This window comes from Neophocaena asiaeorientalis, unplaced genomic scaffold, assembly GCF_003031525.2.
Source record: "Neophocaena asiaeorientalis asiaeorientalis breed wild unplaced genomic scaffold, Neophocaena_asiaeorientalis_V1.1 scaffold946, whole genome shotgun sequence".
In the NCBI taxonomy this organism is placed as follows: Eukaryota; Metazoa; Chordata; class Mammalia; order Artiodactyla; family Phocoenidae; genus Neophocaena; species Neophocaena asiaeorientalis.
Genome location: NW_020175049.1, coordinates 1,459,463 through 1,482,764, shown reverse-complemented (window position 1 = coordinate 1,482,764; position 23,302 = coordinate 1,459,463). Strand labels below are relative to the sequence as shown.

Below are 23,302 nucleotides of genomic sequence, written 5' to 3'. Positions count from 1 at the left end.
TTAAACGAGATATTGGCACTCTGGTTAAAGCAGAGGTGAGAGTCTTCCTTCTTGGAAGGTCTTCTCACTACTCTTCATCTCAGTAGTCACTGTTCCTACAACGACCTCAGGCAATGACAGCAGAGGAAAATAATTCCTGATGGGAGACGGTGCTATAGCACTGCGGGTTAGTGACTGTTACTTAGAAAAGTATATCTTTAATGCATAGGTCCTCCTACTAGACTATATGTCCTATGAGGGCAGGACGACATCTGTCTTGTTCACTGCTGCAACCTTGGGGCCCAGCATAGCACCAAGCACACAACAGGTGCTCTAGAAGCAACATACGTGTTGAGTATGCTGAGTGGTGCAGAATGTGGGTGCTGAAATGAGACACAGCTGAGCCTTTATGTTTTCCGTTATAAGTTGGGCATATAATAACACCTACCTCAATGTGCTTCTGTGAGGAGTCAATGAAATAATAGATCAGGTACCTGGCATAGTGCTTGGCGTGTGGTAAATGCTCCATAAGTGGTAGCAGGTATTGGTTACTTATGCTACAGAGCAATAACATATCCAAATATTTTCTGGGTGACAGAAAATTCCAAGGCAAGAAAATGAAACAGCTCTGAATTGAATTGTGTCCCCCTCAAAAGATACACCGAAATCTTAACCCCTGCTACCTGTGACCTTCTTTGGAAATAGGGTCTTTGCAGATGTCATTAAGGTGAGGCCATCAGGGAGGGTTTTCATCCAAAATGACCGGTGTCTTTATGAGAAGAGGTGAAGACAGAGGGAGACACAGGGAGAAGATGGCCACGAGGTGATGGAGGCAGAGACTGGAGTGAGGCATCTATACAGCAAGGAATGTCAAGGACCACTGCCAGACAACAGGAGCTACGAGAGGCGAGGAAGTCTTCTCCCCTACAGATCTCAGAGAGACCTCAACTCTGTCGGCACCTGGATTTCAGACTTGCAGCCTCCAGACCTGTAAGACAATAAACTTCTGCTGTTCTAAGCCACCCTGTTTGCGGTATTTTGTTACAGCAACACTAGGAAGCTAGTACACCAACATCCAATCTGTGTGCAGTGGCCATGAGCAGTGGTGATCATGATTCCTTCCCTGAACCTGTCTTAAAACTCAGTCTGTTGGAATTTCAGAAGGGCAAGCCCTGGTGAAGTGTCCTCCCTCCCACAGAGGCCTGTAAATTACACACTGTCTCCAGTTTCCATCAGGAGCCAGAAAAACCCCCTTGAATTTTAGAATTCAGTTACAGGAGAGAGAAAGAAAAACAAAGATAAAGTTCACTTAGGAGAATGTTATTTCTTGAGAAAAAGACTCTTAACCCTTATCTCCGCCTGCAGAGGAGGGACCCTTAGAAGCTTCCAGAATAGAAGTGAGAAAAAACCCCCAACAAAACCCACTCAACAACACAAGATTCATTCAAGCTTCTTGGCACCGAGTCGAACAAAAAAGGAGGACTTAATTAAAACAGGGTCAGCGACATCAGGCAAACCACCGAGGCCGGGCTCAGGAGGAGGGACGTGAACTTTCAACTTTGGAACAAAGGCTCGCTGTTGCCACGGAACCACCATTCTGCACATTTTTGGCAGCCAGGGAACCTGTCCTCTGAAAACAGGCAAGAGGCTATTTTTAAAACCCAGCAACGGCCTCCCGGACTCAACAGCACAGCAGGAGAAAGTAGGTCTGAGAAGTCCCAGGGCCTGGCTGCCCAGCACCTGGTGAGGCAGAGCCTGACGATGCAGCGAGGTAGCCATCGTGCCTGGGAGAAATTAGGAATCACGTTCTCCCCTGGTCCTGTGAAATGTCCTCGGGGGAATGCGAATAAAGCGGGGCGGGCACCTATTAGTGGTAGGTCACTCACCATCCTTCTTTGGTTTTAGTTTCTACCTTGAGGGACATTTTGATTATTTTTAACCCACTGAACCACAGCTAATTTCCTGGACCTCGGACGGCCCCTCCTGTTTCCCATTCTGTCTCCTCCTAGGTGGGCACGTGGCCCCTCCCACCCCGAGGAGGCCCCCTTTCCTTCCGACCCTCCCAGATGACACTGAGGTGGAGCGTGCCTGTCGTTGGAGTGAGACTAAAGGTGAGGACGGTGGTTCCGCCCGCGTGACTCCAGCAGCGGGGCCTCGGAGTGGGCGGGGCTTCCTTGAGAGTACTGACCGCCTTGCCCCCTGCTCCGGCTTCTTGCATCCTGCTTTAGGCATCCAGCACTGTGCTGGGCACATGGGAAACAAGGAATATAATGGGGTATAATGGAGACATGATTGGAGGATGGGGAGAACCATGGAACAAGAAGCACTAGGGTGGCTAAATCACAGCGAAAGAGCAGCAGAGCTGGGCCTGAAGCCTCCACTCTAGGGCACTCTGGCCCTTCCCTCTCACCCTCCCTCCTTTTGCTGCTGTTGGACAGTTTTCCCCAAGAAGCCCTGAAAGCATCTTAAGAGCAGTTCCACCTCCAGTGAGTACCATGGGTCCCCAGTAGAGCCCTATAAACATCGTGTCCACTTCAGAAGGGAATCTCTGAATAGATTTCTTTCTCTCCTTCCCTGTGTTGGAATGGAGTGGTTGGGAAAAGGGCACTAGAAAATTTCTGCTACTATAGCCAGCTATGTGAGTTTGCAAAAGCTATCAGACCTCTCTGAGCTTGTTTCCCCATCTGAAAAATGTAGAAGGTAGATCGGATAACCTCTAAAAATCTATGATCCTATGACATAATCTAGCAAGACCTGCAGACTAGACCTAGAACAGTTGCAAGAGCATGAATTTACAGCTAGACAGACCTGGGCTCAAATCCCCAATCTTACCCTTATTTGCTGTGCAACCTTAACAAATTACTAACCTCACTGAGTGTCAGTTGCTCATTACTAAAGTGGGGCGCTAATTAATAGTTAATTTAATAATTAAATCCATCTCACTAAGCTGGTGTGAGCGTTAAGTAAAACAACACAGTGTCGGTCACAAGTAGCCTCTTGAAAAATCTTAAGTTGGAACATAAGATGTATTTCTCAAAGGAATGAATTGCGGTTTCCCTCCAAGAGACACAGAAATTCATGCTGTGGTTCCCAGGTAGGGCGACTACATATTCTAGTTTGCCTGTGTCTTGAGACAACTATTGTTTGTTTTTCGTTTTCACTCTCAAAAACTTACTGATCTGCAGGTCCAGCCTATTAAATTTAATACTGCAAACGTTTATGGGGAGCCTAGTATGGAAAGACAGGGTCATCTTTTTGGTGGCATCATTTTGAACCCTTCCCCTGTGTAGTCATTAATTTTAATCCTACTTGCCACATAAAGTATCTGTGAAGTGGCTTGTAGCACCCACAGTCTTTTGCTATCTATGACTTTTTGGAACAGTCTACAACGTACCCTGTGCCAAATTCTGTAGAGCTGGTGTTGAACCCAGACAGAGGATGGAGCCTTGAAGTTTCTAGACCTGTAAATTTCAGGCTTGTCTTGGCTCCACGAGGGCCTGATCTTTGGCCTCAAGTAAGTCATGTCATTTTTACCTCAGTTGCGGCAAGTAAAATGTAGGAAAGAGAGAAAGAGAAGAAGCCAGCGTTTGTTTAGCTCCTGCTATGGTCTGAATGTGTCCCTCCAAAATTCTTATGTTGAAATCCTAATGTCCAATGTGATGGTATTAGGAGGTGGGGTCTCTGGGAGGGGCATTTGGGTGGAGCCCTCATGAATGGGATTACTGCCCTTATAAAAGGCCCTGGAGAGTTCCCTAACCCCTTCTGCCATGTGAGGGTACGAGGACAAGACTGCCACCAAAACTGAGCCCTCATCCCACCATGCCACTGCCCTGATCTCGGACTTCCAGCTTCCAGAACTGGAGAAATAAATTTCTGTTGTTTATAAGCCACCCAGTCTGTGGTATTTTGTTATAGCAGCCAGAATGGAGTAAGACAGCTCCCACTGGGAGCATGTTACAAATGCTACACCATTTACTCATCACCACGAGTCATGGAAGCTAGGAAATTCTCATTTACACCCCGGAGAACTGAGGCTCCATGAGGTAGCAGCGCTGAGACAGGAAGTAGTGTAAGTAGTAAGTACAGGCAAGCCTGTAAGAAGCCACCGAACCTTCATGTCTCTCTTGTTGAAGTTTCGGGAGATAACCTGTAAAACACTAAAGTCCTTCAGAAGACAGGCTCCTACTAACATAGAGAAAACCTGGAATAGGTTTCTAATTGTTTCAACTATTTTTTTTCTTCCTGGAATTTGCAAATATCACTTGTTGCTCTAGTGTTTTTGATTATGAGATGCCTTTTGGCAGGAGAAAATTGTTCCAGTCGAATTCCAAGGGTTGGGGGAATTTTTCCCTCTGTTCTCCTCGAATAAGAAGGAGCCTGATAAGGTGTACAAACCACTGTAGAAGAAAGTGTGGTTTTCATTTTTAAGAAAGCGTCCGTACATGGAAAGCTGATGAAGAGTGCCCTGGTTACCATCACATCATTAGCTGACTAAACAATTTATAATTGGGAGGAAAAAAAAAAGGCCGCAAAGATGAAAATTTCCGCCAAAACTGACACCCCTGTCCAAATAGCAAATCACTTAAGAATCTGAAAATTCTAATTTTGCAACTCACAGGTGCTTCCAATTAGAACAAGGAAGGTTAGTGTGGTTTCAGCTGCTACTTGAAAATATTAAAACATGCCAAGAAAACTCAGGCAGAGATGGTACAAAGGAGTTTCTTTTTCTACTGAAATATTTACTCCTCCAACAATAATAATCACAGAGGCTTCAGGCCCCGTTTTCCCTGAGAAGCCACACTTAACACTCTTCACTTTCTTTTATGGCTGTGAACATGGCACAGACCCACACATGCCTCCACTTTATAAAACAAACACACACCTTCCTGCCGTCTAGAAGGTCTCTAGTTAATCTGGGTCTCTGGGCAATAAGTTTTTGGAACGTGGCTCTGTTCTAACATGAACTTCTGATGTATCCAAGCAAATAATCGTTAAACCTGAGAGACTGAAAATGCTATACCTCTGACTCAGAGGCCCTGCCAACGAGTCGTTTGTTTACAGGTATGTGCAAGATTGGGAGAGAGAAACATCCTGTTTTTCTGAAGCAGGTTTGAGAAGTAGTCCCACATACTTTTTCCAACTGAGTCAAATCTCTGTAGCCTCAGCTTGAGAAACAGGCTAGGAGCGCAGGACCCTGTTGAGACCCACTGAAACAACAGGCCCCTAAGCCAAGGGCAAAAGCTGAAGTTGTAAAAGCTCGGATCAATTTTATGCTAGCACTTATGAGACAATTCTATGGGTAGACATCTGAGCCCTATCTTGAAGCAATTTGTAAGCGGAAGATTCTGCCCACTTTAATTTATCGTATAAACATTTCTGGAGCTATCACCGTATATTAGTCATGAAAGCTGGAATTTAATAAAAGAGAACAGAATGCAGTTTTCAGAGAGGACAAAAGTTCACTGGGAAAACATATGTGCAAACCTCAGGGACCCTGATCACTGGAAGCAAATGCAAGAGACAGCTAAGTGCCTGGAACCAAATGTATGAAAGGGCTACTCATCAGGTATAATTAAGCTGGGGTGAGGTGGGTGTGGGGCATTTGATGTCATTTGTCATTTTGACTGAGTTTAGTCTTCAAACTATAAATCTCTTTAAAGGAAGAAGTCTCAGAAAACTCAAGATCAGGAAGGTGAAGGCCAATAAAGTATTTGCTCTGAAATGACTGGGAAACGACGTGTGTTCCAGCGGGACCCACTGAATTCAAAACACCAGAGTTACTGTGAAGCTCAAGAGCAGAAGCTCAGACAGACTTAGGCTCAAATCTCATGTCTTCTGGTTAGTAGCTGAGTGACCTTGGCAAATTACATCTGAGCCTCAGTTTCTTCATCTGTTAAATAGGGACAATAAAACATTTCTAATCAAGTTGCCTGAAAATGATGAAAAGAGATAATACATGGAAAGCAGTTAGTACAATGCCTGGCACATTTAGTAAGTGCTCAATAAATAGAAGCTATTTTTACTATTACTCCATGTAAAGTCTCCTAGAGAATCATTGGTATCCGAGGCTTGCCATTAGTAGCAGAATGTGATGAGGAAGGCTGAAAAAAGTTGACTTGATCCGATTATGTAGGTATGAGCTATATGCTTGCAGTATTACTTCTGTTTCTCTATTAGAATACCTTGGGTCTATACAGCTAAACCCCAAACTATTAGATGCCAGAAATATCAAATGGGGAGCTCAGTCATGACCTGTTCATGAGACTGTGCCACTATGAAAAATTTTTACTGTTATGCTGAGAAACACAGCAGGTCCAGTCTGTCTTTTCTACTGGCTGTGAAAGCTAAGTACTCATTCATGAATTATTTCAACAATTACTTATTAGACCCCTCTTTGTGACAAGACCTGTTCTAGGCATTTGGAATATTCACGTCAGTTAACAAAACAAAGATCTCTGCCCTTATAGAACATATATTCATTCATTCATTCATTCATTCTAGTATATGGGAACTGCCATACTAGGAGTTAAAGAAAGGGAAAGGGCAAAGTTACAAAGATGAATGAGACACACTGTCTGATAAGCTCCGTCAGATAGAGGAGAGAGTGATGGAGCAGATCTGTAAATAACTACTGGATAACAATGTAGTAAGTTCACTAGCAGAGGCCACTGTGGACAGACATAGAAGAAGGATCAAAATATTCTGCAAGCAAGAGTGTGGGTACAGAGACTAAGGAGGTGGCAAGAGATGAAGACATTTGGGATGATTTTAAAGGATACGTGGGAATTTGTCATCGGGTAAGACGGGGAAAGGCCATGAGGCAAAGCGAACATCTGCTGGTTTCTGTCAATGAGGGAAGCATTTGGTAGAATGTAAGTTTAAAAGAAAGTATAATGTATAAACTAAAGTAGCTTATTTCAGAAATTCAACTGTTATCAATCATGGAATAATTAAACTCTGGTTTTTGTTTTTTTTTAAAACTAGGACTAAGTAGAAAACAGCTTTTATTTTCCCCTAAGTTTTCCCATCAGATGAGATGTCAGCTCAGGCTTGAGTTTGATTTCTGATGCTCTGCTTACCCAGAGGAGAGTTTATGAAATTATGATCCATGTGCTACCAATATGGTCCATAAATTTCCTGTAGGATAATGAGTTTGGGTAGTTTTTTTTTTTTTTTTGTGGTACGCGGGCCTCTCACTGCTGTGGCCTCTCCCGTTGCAGAGCACAGGCTCCAGACGCACAGGCTCAGCGGCCATGGCTCATGGGCCCAGCCGCTCCGCGGCATGTGGGATCTTCCTGGACCGGGGCACGAACCCGTGTCCCCTGCATCGGCAGGCGGACTCTCAACCACTGCGCCACCAGGGAAGCCCCAAGTTTGGGTAGTTTTAAAATAGAGATTCTTGTGCCCTACTCCTGACACAATGAAACAGAATCTTGGGAAAGGGAGCTAGAGTCTGTAATTTTTTAAAGTGGACTCTTATGAAAGTTTCAAACCACTGGCTTGGGTAGAGGTTTACTCTCAAACACCCCCGTTTCTGGTTTGATCATCAAAATCATTTCATTACCTATCTACCCTAATTCTAGCCAGCACTTTACCTGATTTTGCTCTACTATTACTTGAATTCAAATTTCCTGCACCGTCTTTGTCTAGAGAGAGAGAGAAGTTTCTCTGCTCCTTACTACTGGTTACCCCACTCCCACCCCCATATGAGCCAAGGAGGTTCACTCCAGCTTCATCTATTCTTCCAATCAGTGAAAAAGTTACCATGACAACCTCACATCCACGTCCCTCCACTTGGCTGCACACAAGAAGCACCGCTGGCTCACGCAGGGTCCATCCTGCACCGGCAGGCAAGGGCAATCTATTGCACCTATTTGTGGTGAGGACTGGACATCGTTATTAATCCTTTGGAACCAAAGATTCTGGAAATGCAGCTCATGATCTCATTCCATTCTCGCTGTTGGTTTCTTCCCAATTGATAGGCCTGGATTTGGAGATAAAGTTATTTTGCAAGTAATAGATAGTCTGTTCTTTAATCATACCAGTAACATAGAGGCTCTTTGCAATTACTTTTACCTCTCCAGCCTCGCTTTTAAATTCAGTTAAATTCCAGAAACGGTTATCGAATGCCTACTATGTCCCAAGTCCTGGGCAAGTCTTCCTGCTGAAGATTCTTAAAGGAACCAAATGTAATTTACATTAACATTAAAAAAATTAGGACATAATGAATTTTAAACAAAATTACAGAGTTAAAGCTCTTTGTTTTTATGGAGCCATTAATAATAGAAGCTCACTCCTCAAAGATCTATTAGAAGTCATCAGGAAAATAAGACTCTAAGTTTCTTCTCTCCATCGATCCTATTCTTCTATCCATTGATCCTTCCATCCATCCTTCCTTCCATCTAACAAGGAGTGTATCCAGGCTCTCTGTTGGGTGCTGGGTATCCAACGGTGAGCTAAACAAATATGGTTCCTGCCAGTCGGAAGCTTATAGTCAGTCCAGTAGTGGAAAGAGTCCTGAATGACAAATAGAAAGCTGCCAACTCTAGGTGCAGTTCTCTCTCTCACTATTTGTAGAGAGCCTGAGGGAGTCAACCTCTGGATCCTCCATTTCGTCACGTGAAAGGGGCTGCCCTGTGTTTCACAGAGCAGTTGGCAGGATTGTATTTGAATTCACCTTCAAACTTCAAAGTGTTATATAAATGTAAATAATAATTACGAATTAAGCTTGATTCAAATGGCGGGGGAACACCTACCTATCTCTCTGCACAGCAGTAAGGGAATAAAGAGTCAGGAGACCTTAGTTCTAGTCCTACTGTTTCCACTGATTTGTACCCCCGATGGGGAAGGTGTCATGTCCTCTCTTGGCCTCGGTTTGAGCTCCATGATCCTGTCACTGTAGGATGCAAAGAGAGGCAAACCGACAGAAATGCTTAGTTCAAGGGTCTCTTAAGAGGGAATCTATTCCACTTCTTTACAGACAAGGCCTCACCTAAGACTTCCTGGAGAGATGTGACTCTTCTCAAAGTCCTCTTAGGAGGCAAACGTCTCAGCCTGTCTTGGAACGTGGAGCGGGGAGCTGTCTGGGAGCTGTGGGGAGGGAGCTGCCGGGGGCACACAGGTAGCATCTGTGTTGGCTGTGCAGCGGGTGCGCTTAAATGTGGAGCCATCGAATAACCTGATACCAACTCAAGGACATATCATGGGAGCAGGAAGTGCTTGGTGTGTCCTTGCTATGTGTCTGAAGGGCTCTGCCTGTGCAGGTGTGAAGATCCTGCCAAGGTGCAAACCCTGGCTCTCTTCCCGTGGCTCTCTAACCGGGCACCTTGACACGGCCCCACGGCCCCCGTCTCCCCGCAGGGGACTCCAGCCGAGACTGATGCACGCGGGCTCCTGCAGATCCCTGTGGCTAATTTCATTCAGTCTAAGGAACGTGTTTGCTTAGCTGTCATTTTTTTTCTTTTATAAATTTACTTATTTATTTTTGGCTGCGTTGGGTCTTTGTTGCCGAGCGCGGGCTTTCTCTAGTTGCAGCGAGCAGGGGCTACTCTTCATTGTGGTGTGCGGGCTTCTCACTGTGGTGGCTTCTCTTGTTGCAGAGCGCGGGCTCTAGGCCCGCGGGCTTCAGTAGTTGTGGCACGTGGGCTCAGTAGTTGTGGCTCGCGGGCTCAGTAGTTGTGGCTCGTGGGCTCAGTAGTTGTGGCACACGGGCTTAGTTGCTCTACTGCATGTGGGATCTTCCTGGACCAGGGCTCGACCCCATGTCCCCTGCATTGGTAGGTGGATTCTTAGCCACTGCACCGCCAGGGAAGTCCCATAGCTGTCATTTTGAGGAGGACATATGTGTGGGACACATGACTCAGAAATGCTGAGCAATGCAGGACTAGAGGGAGTTCCAATGTGGAAGGAGGGAGAGGCCCTGGAACAGAATAGACTTGGGTTTGAATCCTGCCACTTACTAGCCCTTTGGCTCCAGGCAAGTGTCCCATCACCTCTGAACCTCTCCTCTGTGACATGGGGACAGTAACATATTCTGATTTCTCAGGGCTGTTGTGAGACTCAAAGAATAAAGGTCACCTGACTATCGTGGTCCTGACCCCTCAACAGAAGGCAGTGGCAGCTGTTGTTCTGATCCAGCTCACTGTTCCAGTTCTGGAGCCCAAGCTCAACTTTCCATGCCTGCCACTGCACTGCAATGCAGTTCACATCTGATGTTTCTTCTTCTCTCTTTCACCTTCACATCCCACTAGTCTTCATATCCCACAGGCTTCTCTTTCTCAATGTCCTGCATTTTCACCCTTCATTTCGGCATCTCAGACTCTGTCAGGCTCTTGTCTCATTATCCTTCAGCTAACACAGCAGTGCTCTGTGGACACTCCTCTTTAGTCCTCCGAGAACTATCCTCCTTGGAAAATGCTTTCAGTGTAGCCCCCCTCTCAGAAGTGTACTGTGATCCCTGATGAGCGAATCCAAAGTCCTCACTTGGCCTCACATTGGCCTTACCGTCCCCACCCACTTGATGGAGTGATCTCCTCACACATGCTGTGCACACGGTGGTGGTGAGTCCTCTGTCCTGGAGAAGCTCCATCACCAGGGAGAAGAGGCTCAGAAGGACATGATGATGGGCAGTAGCCAAGGGTGTGTGCTTTGGAGCCTGGGTTCGAATCGCAGCTTGACTGTGTGCTAGATATGTAACTGTTTTCAGGTTATTTAAATCTCGGTGCCTCCGTTTCCTCTGCACCCCAGACACACTCTTCCTCATCTGTTCCTTCTTGTCCCATTCACACAAAACCTCTCCTTCCTAAGTCCCAGTCCCTGAGTCTGTTTCTGTGAGCAAACACAAGCTTTCGTGCATTTTACAGGTTAATGAGAGATCAAGGTTATTTACGGAAAGGTCTACTCAACTCCTGATTGTATGTACGGATTTCCTTCTCAGTAAGGAAATTCTCCCACACCTATTCTTTTGATCACCATGGTTGGGATTGCTAGAGACAAAGGAGGAAAAGTACAGAGTCAGATAAAAAAGAAACAAAAATCAATTTGTTTAAATTGCCAGGGAAATCTGCCTTCGGCTAAAGGAAGTCAAACTCAGAACATCCTGTTCTAGTTAATAAAGCTCATCTGCTTCCAGCTTGAACAGAAAAATAAAATCTTTCCATCTGTGTGAGGCCGCTCAACCTTTTCTACCTTCACTCTGAGCCCCCTACGCCCAGACTCATGGGTGCCGGTTGCGGGTGAGGGTTCTCTATCCTCCCCACACGGCAAGCTGCTCCTGAATGCTAAAGGCAGGTCACATGCAATGAAGTACAAACTCACTTTTTCGTCTGTAAATCTTTAAACTTCCTCTAAAAAAGACGCCACTTCCCTCAGTTATTGAAACCCATGTAATTCAGACACAAAAATAAATGACCCTCAGTGGTTTCCAGGAGTGGAGTAGGGGAGGGAGAGATGAATAGGCAGAACACAGGGTTTTTAGGGCAGTGAATATACTCTGTATGATACCATATTATACATTTGTCCAAACCCATAGAATGTACAGCACCAAGAATGAAGCCTCACGTAAGCTATGGACTCTGGGTGATAATGATGTGTCACTGTAGGTTCATCAGTTGCGACAGATGTAGCACTGTGGTGAGGGATGTTGTTTATGGGGAGGCTGTGCATGTGTGGGAGCAGGGGGTCTATGAGAAGTCTCTGTACCTTCCCTTCAATTTTGCTGTGAACCTAAAACTGCTCCTAAAAAAATAAAGTCTTTACTAAAGAAAAAATAAAAATTAGGAAAAAAAAAAAAAAAACCAGGTCCTTCTCTCCTCCATCTCTCGGTTTCAAAGTGTTTCTGTGATGTGGGATCCAGATACAATTTAACTTACACCACATGACATTCATGTCAAATGACAGCTGAACAACCTCACGCTCTGGAAGCACTCCCATGCCACCTTCCTCAGATCCATTCCAGCATCAATTCCCAATCACTGGCACCAATCAATCCATGACAGACCCTGGCCTGCCCAGCTGGTCTGTCTGGGAAGATGCCCACATGTGAGTCAGAAGTCTCAGCAAAATGATGCTTCTGCAGATAAGCCTGGCAAGCTTTTTCTTGTCAGAAACTGAAAGCCATGTGTTTTCATCTCCTTTTGCATTTATCTGCCTTAAATGCCAGGAACCTTAGAGGCAAATTTACAGCCACAGTGCGTGAATGACTTTTCACCAGCCTTTAATTCAGTGGTTTTCAAAGTGTGGTCCCTGCACCAGCAGGCACTAGTAGCGCCTGGAACTTGGTGGCTCAGTCAACTCTCTGAGTCTGTTTTCACAAGCCCTCCAGGTTATTTTAGTGTGCCCTAAAGTTTGAGACACCCTACTTTAATCTGTTAGCTCCATCCACCCAGTTAACAAGGGGATTGGGGCACTAATCAGAACCATCTAATCTCACAGCTCTTTTTCAGCCTGGCTCTTCCAGTGACCTAAAGCAGAGGCTCACATAAGTTCCCTCTGGAGAAACAGAGTTCATTGTAAATTTGTGAACAGGAACTGGAGTGGAACATGATCACGAACTGTGCAGTTCTGGGGACCGTCACTCGCTCTGCCTACTTTTCCCTCTTTCTTTCCCATCTGCCCTATTCTCTCTCCACAGATCTGATCCTCTACTCCCTATTCTTTTCTTTTCTGCTCCATCATAGCTGGCATTTGCCTTTGGCCTACCATGACCCAACTCTAAAATCTAAACCATAGCAACCTTTTTGCCCTAATTTCCCTTCCTAACTGGAAAATTCTCTCCATATACCTTTTCCCGTTTGTCAGTTCAAATTCCTGGAAAGGACTCCAATTGGCCCATTTCCTCTTTTGAGCCAGGCTACCCTGAATCACGCCTTCCTCCAAATGATCAGTCACCTTTGGTCTGATGCTTTTTCCTGTCTAATGAACTACTGACATAGGATAAATTGCAGCTTGGGAGACGGGTGACTTCTGTGCAGTGATAGAGGCTTCAGGAGGAAATTGGGGGAGGGTGGAAACACATATGAGACTACCCCCCCCTCCACTACCCACGTAAATGAGACATGCGGGAACTTGGCAGTGAGGTTCAACAGTTTGGTTGCTGAGGGCTGAGCTGGAGACAAAGTTTCTGTTACATTATCATGACCCTAACCGTCAGTACACTGCCAGCCTGGGGAGGCCTGGAAGATATGGGCTGCAGGCTACCGACTCCTGACAAGTCAGAGAAGATCCAAGCTGGAAGGAACTTCGGAGATCACCCTGCTCAGCAATTACCCAAGAGCATCCCTGGGGAGCTCCTGAAAACTAAAGCTGCCGGGGCCCCACCTCTGGGATTCTGATTTAAACCACTGCAGATGCTTTTAGTCACAGCTGCCACTGAGAGCTACTGCTCTAACTTGACCTCTTAATTTTACAGGTGGAGAAACTTCAGCTCAGCTCCATAATGCGACCATGGCTCACTTGAAGATCCCACTTGTAACTAGGTTATAGAGTTTGAGTTACTAGATCCTACACGGTTAGAGCTGGAAGAGATCACAGAAGCCATACAACCCAACGCCACCACCTTTGCTTTAGCCTAAGGAGCTACGTGACTTGCTTAAGGAGTCATGGCCAGAAAGAGGGTAGCAAGGGCTAGAACCCAGGGGTCCTGACTCCTAACCCCGTGCTCTGCTCAGAACACCAAGGCTGGGGGACTAAAAGGGCCAGATGTGGAAGTGAAGACAGGAAGTGAAGCAGACCCAGCTGCAGCCCTGTGCTTGCTCTGCTGCAGGGAGCCTTTCCAGCATCACAGCTGGAAGAGTTTGACATAGGAACCTGGGCATAACTGGACGTGGAGCGGGCTCTAGCAAAGGAATCAGCACTTGGGTGCCCTGAGGACGGAGAGGAGACCGCTGGTCTGCTGAGGCTAATCCTTGCTTTCTGCCTGCCTCCCAGTTATGCTGGGAGAGTGTGTGTGTGTGTGTGTGTGTGTGTGTGTGTGTAGATAGTAGAGGTGGTTGAAGATAAAAGGGTCCCAGTGTAAAAAATGAGGCAAGGGCTCGCCAGACATTGACAGTGGCAGGCAGGAAACCCCAAGGGGGTGAGTGTCAGCTTTAATCACATCCTTTTATGGGGGTTGGGGAGGGAGAGGAAGAGATGAAAAAGTAAACCACCTTCAAGCTTTTGAGAACCTTTACAACTGATAAAGCACCTTCACACACATTTAGCTCATCGGACCTGCACAACATCCCCACGAGGTGCACAGTGCCTGTGATCTAGGCTCAAGGGCTGGGAGCAGCCAGGCTTCAAGGCCACACGGTTGTTACCGGGGGAGCTGACCCCCTCTTTCTAGACTCCAGCTCCGGTGCTCTGACCACCATGGTATCCTGCCCTCCGGGTGTGTGTGTGTGTCCCTCACATGTGTCCCTCAAGAATGCAGGTGTTTGTGTCTGTGAGGCGTCATGTTTACCAGGGCCACAAGAAGCTGGACGATAAACACAGGAAAAATACAGGGAACTGGCTCTGGGTCCGCTGCGATGTCTTAGACAACTTAGTTTTCATCTGGGTAAAGTAACAAGCACCTTGCAGGGGTGCGGTAGGGCTCAGAGATCAAGTACACAAAGAACCTAACCTGGGCTCTCGAGGAGCCTGGTAAAATTCAATAAACAGTAGCTGTTAATATCCTGTGTACCTGTTACTGGCCTGTGTACAGAAGCCCATCTACCTGCAGATAAGAGAGACAAGAGCCTGGCGCAGGGCCAGGGGCTGCTGGCTTTGTCCAAATGAGAATTTGTCCTCAGGTATCTGCCACAGAGCCTTGACTGGGGAAACCAAGTCCCACTTCCTACCCTCACCTTTCTAACTCATCATGGCCCCGTAATTCTGCACAAGTACTTGCTGGTGGATGTGCCAGTTACGCACAAGTACAGATCGCGCAGGTCTGAATCAAACAACAGAGTGGTTGGCATTTCGAGGCCTGCAGTTGAGACTCTTGGGTGGTGTGACTGTGTCAGACGACAGATCCTAGCGGAGATGGGTCGGGCAGATCACAGCTGCCGAGCACGGACAGGCACCCTTTACGTGTGGCAGTTCAAACAGAAATCATCTTTTTGAACTGGGATTCAAGGTCAAGTCTGCCTGGCTTCAAAGGTCGTGCTCCTTGCAGTCCTGCAACCCAACCCTCATCACCCACACAGCTGGGACCCCACATGGGGGCCGGGAAGTGTTAGGCGTACAGGTATGTGTGTGCAGAGCGCTTGGAGCTCGAGAGGCCGCACAGGGTGAGGACCGGTCTGGTCCACGGGAGGTGGCCTCCTGAAGGGAGAACATTCGCTCACACTGGACAGCAAACCACACCATACTGGCTTCCTCTCCACACCTGCTCCGTGGTTGAACTGTATGCCTCTCGCCTGGCCTCTCCTCTGGCTTCCACCTCTTCTGAGTCACACACTAATGACCTTGGGTGCATTCCTTCAAGCTAGGCTAGCCAGGACCCATGGCCCATGGAGGCACACGTAGGGGGTGTGTCAGGGGAGACGCGGGAAGGGGCAGAGGAGGGCTCCACAGAGCCCAGAACCTTCTGCTGTGTCTCATCTGCCCAGGGGTATTCAGGTGTCCTTGACATACTCTGGCATCTCCCTCAGGGTTGTGAGGTGATGCAGAGCCCCAGGGGTGTCGAAGGGTCAATTTTAGCCTCCGCTAGATCTAATTAGCTTAGGTTGGGGGCCAGGCCCTTTCACAGAGGACTCCATTGTTCCCAAGAACCTGGCAGGAATGTTTATCATTTCAGAAACTGAGAAGGACCTGGCTCTCTCCCTCTTGGCCCTGGGGCTGCCCTCCCTTCGGATCTTAATGCACAAAGCCATTCCCAGCCAGGCCTCAGATGAAGCTCAGGGCTGCGGTGGAGCCCAAACTCTCCTTTCCCTAAGCAGCAAGGCAGGTATGCCGTCAACACCAGGAAAGCAGCCAAGTGCACACCTGGAGCAACAGCTCAGAATGTCACGTGTCAGATAACTTAACTGGGTAATCATCTGAAGAAGTGAAGTCTGTACCAAGAGCGCGAGGGACGAATCCAAGAGGACGGTTCAGTCTGCCGGTGCCTGCCTCAGCCCCACCCAGTGGTCCTGATCGTGGGGTTCATTCCCTCCCAGGAGAGGCTCTGGAAACAGTATATAGCAACCCTCACCTCAGACCCCCGGGCAATCAAATTCCAGGAGCTGCAAGGGCGCCCCATCCCGAGTACCCACCAAATGTGCACAGCCCCAAACTCTAGCAAGCAGCGCGGTGTAGAGGTTATCTGTCCACACTCTGGTTCAGACTGCATGCGTTTAGGTCCTGGCTTTGCTGGTTATGAGCTGCGTGACTCTGGGCAAGTTTTCTTTGTGCCTCAGTTTTCCCATCTACAAATACGATGATAATAGTGCCTATCTCTTAGGGGGTGATAATTAAACGGGTAATCTGTATAAAGATTTTAGGATAGCACCTGGCCTTTAGCGAGCAGTTATTATGATGATGCTTTTCTCCTGGTTCTAGTACGACTGCAGGTCTCCTGCCGGGACCATCACACATCTGTTTTCCATGCTACGTGTCCAGCTTCTGCAGCACCCTCTCCACACCCACTCAGGGTCGACCTGGCTCTCTGGGATCAGGTGGTTGGCAGGGCCCTGTTTCTACCCACATGGACCTCCACTCTACTGTCAAGACCCTCTCCATGGCTGACCCACTGGAGAACCACCAGTGAGTCTAGGATGGGAGTGTGAAACAGCTCCCCATTAATCCAACCGCCTTGGGTGGTGGGGAGGAGACTAAGTATTGGTCAGAACCACTGTTCAGTTCTCCTACCCAGCCCCTCTAGTCTGGTCTGCTGTTCCACCCTCCATGAGGTCCCAGAGGCCTTGCATTCTAGCAAGGGGGAGGTGGGTGTGCTTGGGTCACTGTAGACAAAGACGTTTTTTTTTTAATTTAATTTTATTTATTTCTTTATACAGCAGGTTCTTATTAGTTATCTATTTTATGCATATTAGTGTATATATGTCAATCCCAATCTCCCAATTCATCCCCCTGCCGCCCCCCGACTGTCCCCCCTTGGTGTCCATATGTTTGTTCTCTACACCTGTGTCTCTCTTTCTGCCCTGCAAACCAGTTCATCTGTACCATATTTCTGGGTTCCACATGCATTAATATACGATATTTATTTTTCTTTTTCTGACTTACTTCACTCTTCATGACAGTCTCTAGCTCAATCCATGTCTCTACAAATGACCCAATTTCATTCCTTTTTATGGCTGAGTAACATTCCATTGTATATATGTACCACATCTTCTTTATCCATTCATCTGCCAATGGGCATTTAGGTTGCTTCCCTGACCTGGCTATTGTAAATAGTGCTGCAATGAACATTGGGGTGCATGTGTCTTTTTGAATTATGGTTTTCTTTGGGTATATGCCCAGTAGTGGGATTGCTGGGTCATATGGTAATTCTATTTTTAGTTTTTTAAGGAATCTCCATACTGTTCTCCATAGTGGTTGTATCAATTTACATTCCCACCAACAGTGCAAGAGGGTTCCCTTTTCTCCACACCCTCTCCAGCATTTGTTGTTTGTAGATTTTTCTGATGATGCCCATTCTAACTGGTGTGAGGTGATAGCTCATTGCAGTTTTGATTTGCATTTCTCTAATAATTAGTGATGATGAGCAGCTTTTCACGTGCTTCTTGGCCATCTTTATGTCTTTTTTGGAGAAATGTCTGTCTATTTAGGTCTTCAGCCCATTTTTTGATTGGGTTGTTTTTTTAATATTGAACTGTATGAACTGTTTATATATTTTGGAGATTAATCCTTTGTCCGTTGATTCGTCTGCAAATATTTTCTCCCATTCTGAGGGTCCTCTTTTTGTCTTGTTTGTAGTTTCCTTTGCTGTGCTGTGCAAAAGCTTTTAAGTTTCGTTAGGTCCCACTTGTTGATTTTTGTTTTTATTTCCATTACTCTAGGAGGTGGATCAGAAAGGTCTTGCTGTATTTCCAAGGCCCTCGATCATCTTCACTATCATTATTCTGAATTCTTTTTCTGGAAGGCTGCCTATCTCCACTTCATTTAGTTGTTTTTCTGCGGTTTTATCTTGTTCCTTCATCTGGTACAAAGTCCTCTGCCTTCTCATTTTGTCTGTCTTTCTGTGAATGTGATTTTTGTTCCACAGGCTGCAGGATTGTAATTCTTATTTCTGCTGTCTGCCCTCTGGTGGATGAGGCTATCTAAGAGAGACAAAGACTTTTTGTCTCAATTCTTTGCACTCATCTTTCACGGCCTGATTGTAATTCTTATTTCTGCTGTCTGCCCTCTGGTGGATGAGGCTATCTAAGAGAGACAAAGACTTTGTCTCAATTCTTTGCACTCATCTTTCACGGCCCAGATCAAATGTCATCTTCTTGGTGTGGGTTTCCCCTGATTCCCACTGTCAGAATTGTCACTTTATATATTGCTTGCCAAATGTGATCTCAGACCAGTTCCTTTCCTTTGGCCACCCCAGTTTCCTCATTTGTGAAATGAATGACACTGTTTACAAACTAACCTTCCAGGACTTTGGGAAGGTCCATTATAAGCCAATGGATATAAAGGCTTAGGTTCCCTCCCATTGCCCTCCTTGCCAGGCGGAGGAGGTGGGGAGATACCCAAGGTAGCTGACTGCCAGGCTGTCTACAAAGCTGATAAAACCAAGCCCTTTCCTGGAATGGCCGCTCCCTCCTTCTCCACCCATGGAATTCCTATTCAGCCTTCGAGGTGAAGCATTCCTGCTGCCCTCTGGGAAAAGAAATATTCCTCTCCCTTGTGCTCCTGTAATCCTTTGTCCCTATTAAATCTCTTATTTCGTTTTAACTTTTATTGTATTCAACTTACATTAGTATTGCTTGAGGTCAAGAACTGTATTTTGTTCTTTGGGGGTAACTGCACAGTGTGTAACATGATGCTCAGCACCTAGTAACTGCTCCAGAATTGCTCATTAACTCAAACTCGTGTTTCCTGGATTCTGCAGTGGACCCTGGAGGCAAACTCTACCATCACCAGCCTGATACTAGTTTATCTGAGGCCAATTGCTGAATTCACAATCTAGTCCATAGTGCCTGTGGAGAAGGGCTCCCACACAGCCTGGGAGTGGGAGAGGGGAGTGGGATGGCCGTGTATTTCCATGTGATCTCAGCTGCAAGCCAGTGGCAGCAGTGAGCCATGCCTTAAGGATTAAAGGACCTCTTCAGGAAACAGTGAGTCTGGAAGAGCCAAGTCGCATCCTTAGTTACACATGTTTGTTCATTACATGTTCAACGACTCAATTGTTTTTGCAAAAATTTTAAAATGCAGACATATAGTAGAACTCTGCACTTATCAGTCCTTCCTTCCTCCCAGCAGTTACTGAAGGAAACAGACCCTAACATTTATGCCAGGTACCTGACCACACTATCACATTGTACCCTCACAAGGATTATTTGAGGTAGGTAGCACTATTACCTCCATTTGATAAATGTGGACATTAAGGCTGAGAGAGGTTAAGAAACTTGCCCAAGGTCAAGGAGACTAAACCACGGGGCTGACTGCGAACACCTAGCTCTTTCTTCTCACTCAGTACACAATGCTATCTTCCCATCTGAGGGTTGATTACTTGAGAAATGGATCTGATGCATTTCCTGCCCCCCTCCAGAAATTTGTGTTCCAGTAGAGGAGGCTGATACACAAATAATTAAAACATAAAGCACCAACAATAAAACAATGGAATAGAAATATGTGTAATGGATTGTGTGGGAGGCTGAAAGCAGAGTGATCAGTTCAGGCCGGCGTGGACCAGGGAGGGCTCCACAGAGACTCTTGGAAGGGGAGTGTGTGCAGGATAACTTGCATTTTGACGGGTAGAGAATGAGGAAAGGAGAGAATGCAGGAGTCTGAGGCAGAGGGGACTACATGTGCAAAGGCATGCAGAGAATGCCAGGCATACTTGGGCAAGGAGACTAGATCGGGGAGCCAGAACATGGGATTTTTGAGGACGATCTGGGCTGTGCCAGGCTTAGTTTTGTCAAAGTGTTCGACTTGTTTCTTTAAGCCCCAGGTGGCTGCTGACAGCCTCAGAGGAGAGAAATGACATGAGCTGAGCTGCACTGTGCAAGAGGAAGGACCTGCAAGGACCATCTCTGAGTAGGAACTGGGAGGTAAATAGGGTCCTGTATCCTTCAGATATGTACCCTCAGCTTCCAAGGTCTCTGCCAGTGTTGGTTTTAGGGATGAGGATAAGAGAACAGGAGTCTCTTTCCTGTTGAAAGAGGCAGGTCAAAGACCAGAACTGCTGCGGGGCCTTGGGGCACTGCCTCGCTCCCCACACACCACCCCTACCCCATGCCTCAGAATGGCAGAAGTGTGGCTGCTCTGAGTAATGAGGACGAGTCTGCTGCAACAGCTGGACACCCTCCCCCAGACGAGGTGTGACACGCTGCCTTCTGCCAAGGGTAACTCTGGGGACTCCCTGGGCTCAGCCTGCAGTGCTCATCCCAAATGCTGCCTTCAGAACCGGAAGACTGTTTTTCCAAATTAACAAAAGATGTTCTGGATCCATGATTACATGTTCCCCACATAGCACATGATTTATAAACACAGATTTATAAATTCTATGTAAACGTAAATTACACATCTGTGCACAGTATGTTGTAAATTTAAGTATTTTAACACAGACCGAAACAATGTTCCATGACATATAATAACCCCAGGAGCTCTTTAATCATAGTGCTAGAACTACGTGTTGACAATTACCTTGCACTGAAGACTTAAAAATCCTCCCATTTTTTCCTTTTTAATTTTTAGAAAATGTATATGCTGAACTCACCGTGAAAAAAACCAGGTGATCTCTTTAGAAAACTGCCCCCAAACTCTTTGGCTCTGAAAGAAAATGCAGTGCCAAATTTTTGCCTAATAAAATGACGATTTGAGTGGAATCTGAGTCAAACCCAAATGAAGGAATACTGGTTCTTTGAATCAGCAAAAGAATTCAGTCTCTGGCATCCAACACTCCATTATTCATGGGCCTGAATTGGCAGGAGAGCTGTTGGCACATTGGAGATGACCAGGAAAGCAGGGTTTGGAGGGACAGAGGGAGGGAGGAAGTTGGAGGTAGATAAGGAGAGAAAAACAATCTGAAATACCTCTCAGGCCAACTCTGAACAACATGTCGGGCATTTACTATTCCGAGGTGAAGAAGTTCCACTATCCCCTTGCTAGACACTCTCTCAGCTCATTTCTCTGCACATGGGGTCATTTCACTGAGCAACTGCTTAAAAACAAATGCCTCATTGGGCCACTGCCCCAATCAGAAAGCGCTTCCGGAGTCCCAACAAGCAGGGCCAGCAAGAAGATTGATTCCCCTCCATGAGACAGCCCCTCCCTGAGCCCTTGTCCCAGGACCGCTCACCAGGGCCTGCGGAAGGTCAGGCCGTAGTGCTGACAGGCCAGCCCCACGGTGGGCGTGTACACGATGGGCATGAATTTCTCCACGTCCGACGTCAGCACTCGGTAGAAGAGCTTCTCGTTCCGGTCTTGGAGCGTCATGAGGATGATGTACCTCGGGAGGCGAGACAAGAACCAAGCTGATCACGTGAGCACCATCTGCGGCAGCACGGAAGGCCCCTGATGCAAAGACCCAGGGCTCCCACTCAGCTACTTTCAATTGTACCTTCGTGGGCAAGTCACCATCTCCTCTAAGCACGTGTCTCATCATCTATGAAATGTGGAGAATAGTACCTGCCTTACGGTGCTTATTACTACACGTGGTGTAGGTGCTATTCCAATTTTTTTCATTAACTCATTTAACATGGGGAACATGCCTCCCAATGACTTGGAAGGTGGGTACTATAATTCTATTTTAGAGACAAGGAGATCAAGGCACAGAGAAATGAAATAATTCACCCAAGGGATCTGAACCTAAGCAATCTGACTCCAGAATCTGTGCTCTCAACCATGATGCAGGACGGTTAGTTACACTATTATTATGTGGACATTAATGAAGGACAACAGAATAACGGTATTCTGGGGATGGGGGAGGGTCAGGGAAAATACTGGGTGGACCAGTGATATATGAACTGGCCTTTTCTACCACAAAGGGCTGGTTCCTGTCACAAGCAGTGTTCACCAGTGGTTGAGTACCAAGTGATCTCAGGAAGCGTGTTCCCCCCAAAATCTCTCTCTTACTTAGTTACTGAAGCTTGAAATCACTAAGCCAGGAATAAAAGCCTTCCATTCACACTCCTAAAAATGCAAAAAACGTCTGGGAGAAAAAAACCAAGGGATTGAAATTCCCAGTGAGGTGTAAGTGACTGCTGATATTGCAAACTTTCGGGACAACAGTTTGGGAGAGATAATGAAGGCACGTGAGGTCCTGGCATGGAGTGGGGTGACAGAGATGCTCTGACAGGGGAATGATCCCTGGGTGTGGTGTCAGGGTCCTGGGTGTGAATCGCGGCTCTGCTCTTCACTAGCTGTGTCACTGTGAGGAAGTCTTGTGACTTCTTGGGGCGTCAGCCTCTCCTTCTTCACCAAAGACACTGGTTCAGAACTAAAAAACGTGTTTTAGGAGGCACTTTTCGGAAGGGAGGATTTATGCTTAGAATAGCCAGGAGCTCAGCTCAGCACTAGTGTAAGGATTCCCTTACTCAGTAGCCATTTGTACACATCACTTCTCAATTCTGCATTCAGTGATGTCAAGTTGGTAAGTTGAAATTGGCCATGGTGGGAGTATTTACACCATGGAAACCGGCAAATGCTCTAAATTCCCACCCAACGGCCCCAGAGCCAGTTCTTAAACATTTACTAGCACTCCACTGTCCTTACCCATAAGAAGCTGGGGAGTGTCCTTAGCATTTCCCCCTAAGCACCTGCTGAAATGAGGGACTCCAGGAATGAGTGGGTCAGAGTAGTCAACAGGGCAAGTGTCAGTAGCAAACCCTCTAGCACTTCCAGCATCAGGCCTCTGCCCCCTGAGCCTGACACATCTTCCCAGGCATATGAGTGAGGCCCATCTAGCTGGAAAGAACTGGAAAGGGAAGGATTTTGGATTTTGATTTTTAGGGCTTAATATCTTTAAGAAAGAGGATTTCACCTTGGACTTTAATTCTTCTTTGCAAATTTAACAAACGAGAGAAGTTTGGATTGTTCAAAGTTAGGGCACGTTTAATATTGTTAGCTGGAATCAATGTGTACTTTATGGTCTGCTCTTCAGGGTGACGAGGCTAGACCCAATCTGAGTGGAATAAACAAGAGGGAGAGAATGTTTGGCTTGGGCTGCAGTATGGCCTTGGAGTTAATGTGAGCAATGACCATAGAGGTT

The 23,302-nt window shown here is 46.5% G+C and overlaps 1 protein-coding gene across 2 annotated transcripts in view; it reads right to left on the bottom strand.

Annotated features, from left to right (window-relative positions):
- Nucleotides 1-23,302, bottom strand: part of ME3 (malic enzyme 3) — a 275,823-nt gene that overhangs the window by 73,385 nt on the left and 179,136 nt on the right. For both annotated transcript variants that reach the window (XM_024763609.1, XM_024763608.1), the window contains one exon: nucleotides 21,392-21,541. In XM_024763609.1, coding sequence (XP_024619377.1) covers nucleotides 21,392-21,541 — 150 coding nt within the window. The remainder of the gene's footprint in view (nucleotides 1-21,391; nucleotides 21,542-23,302) is intronic.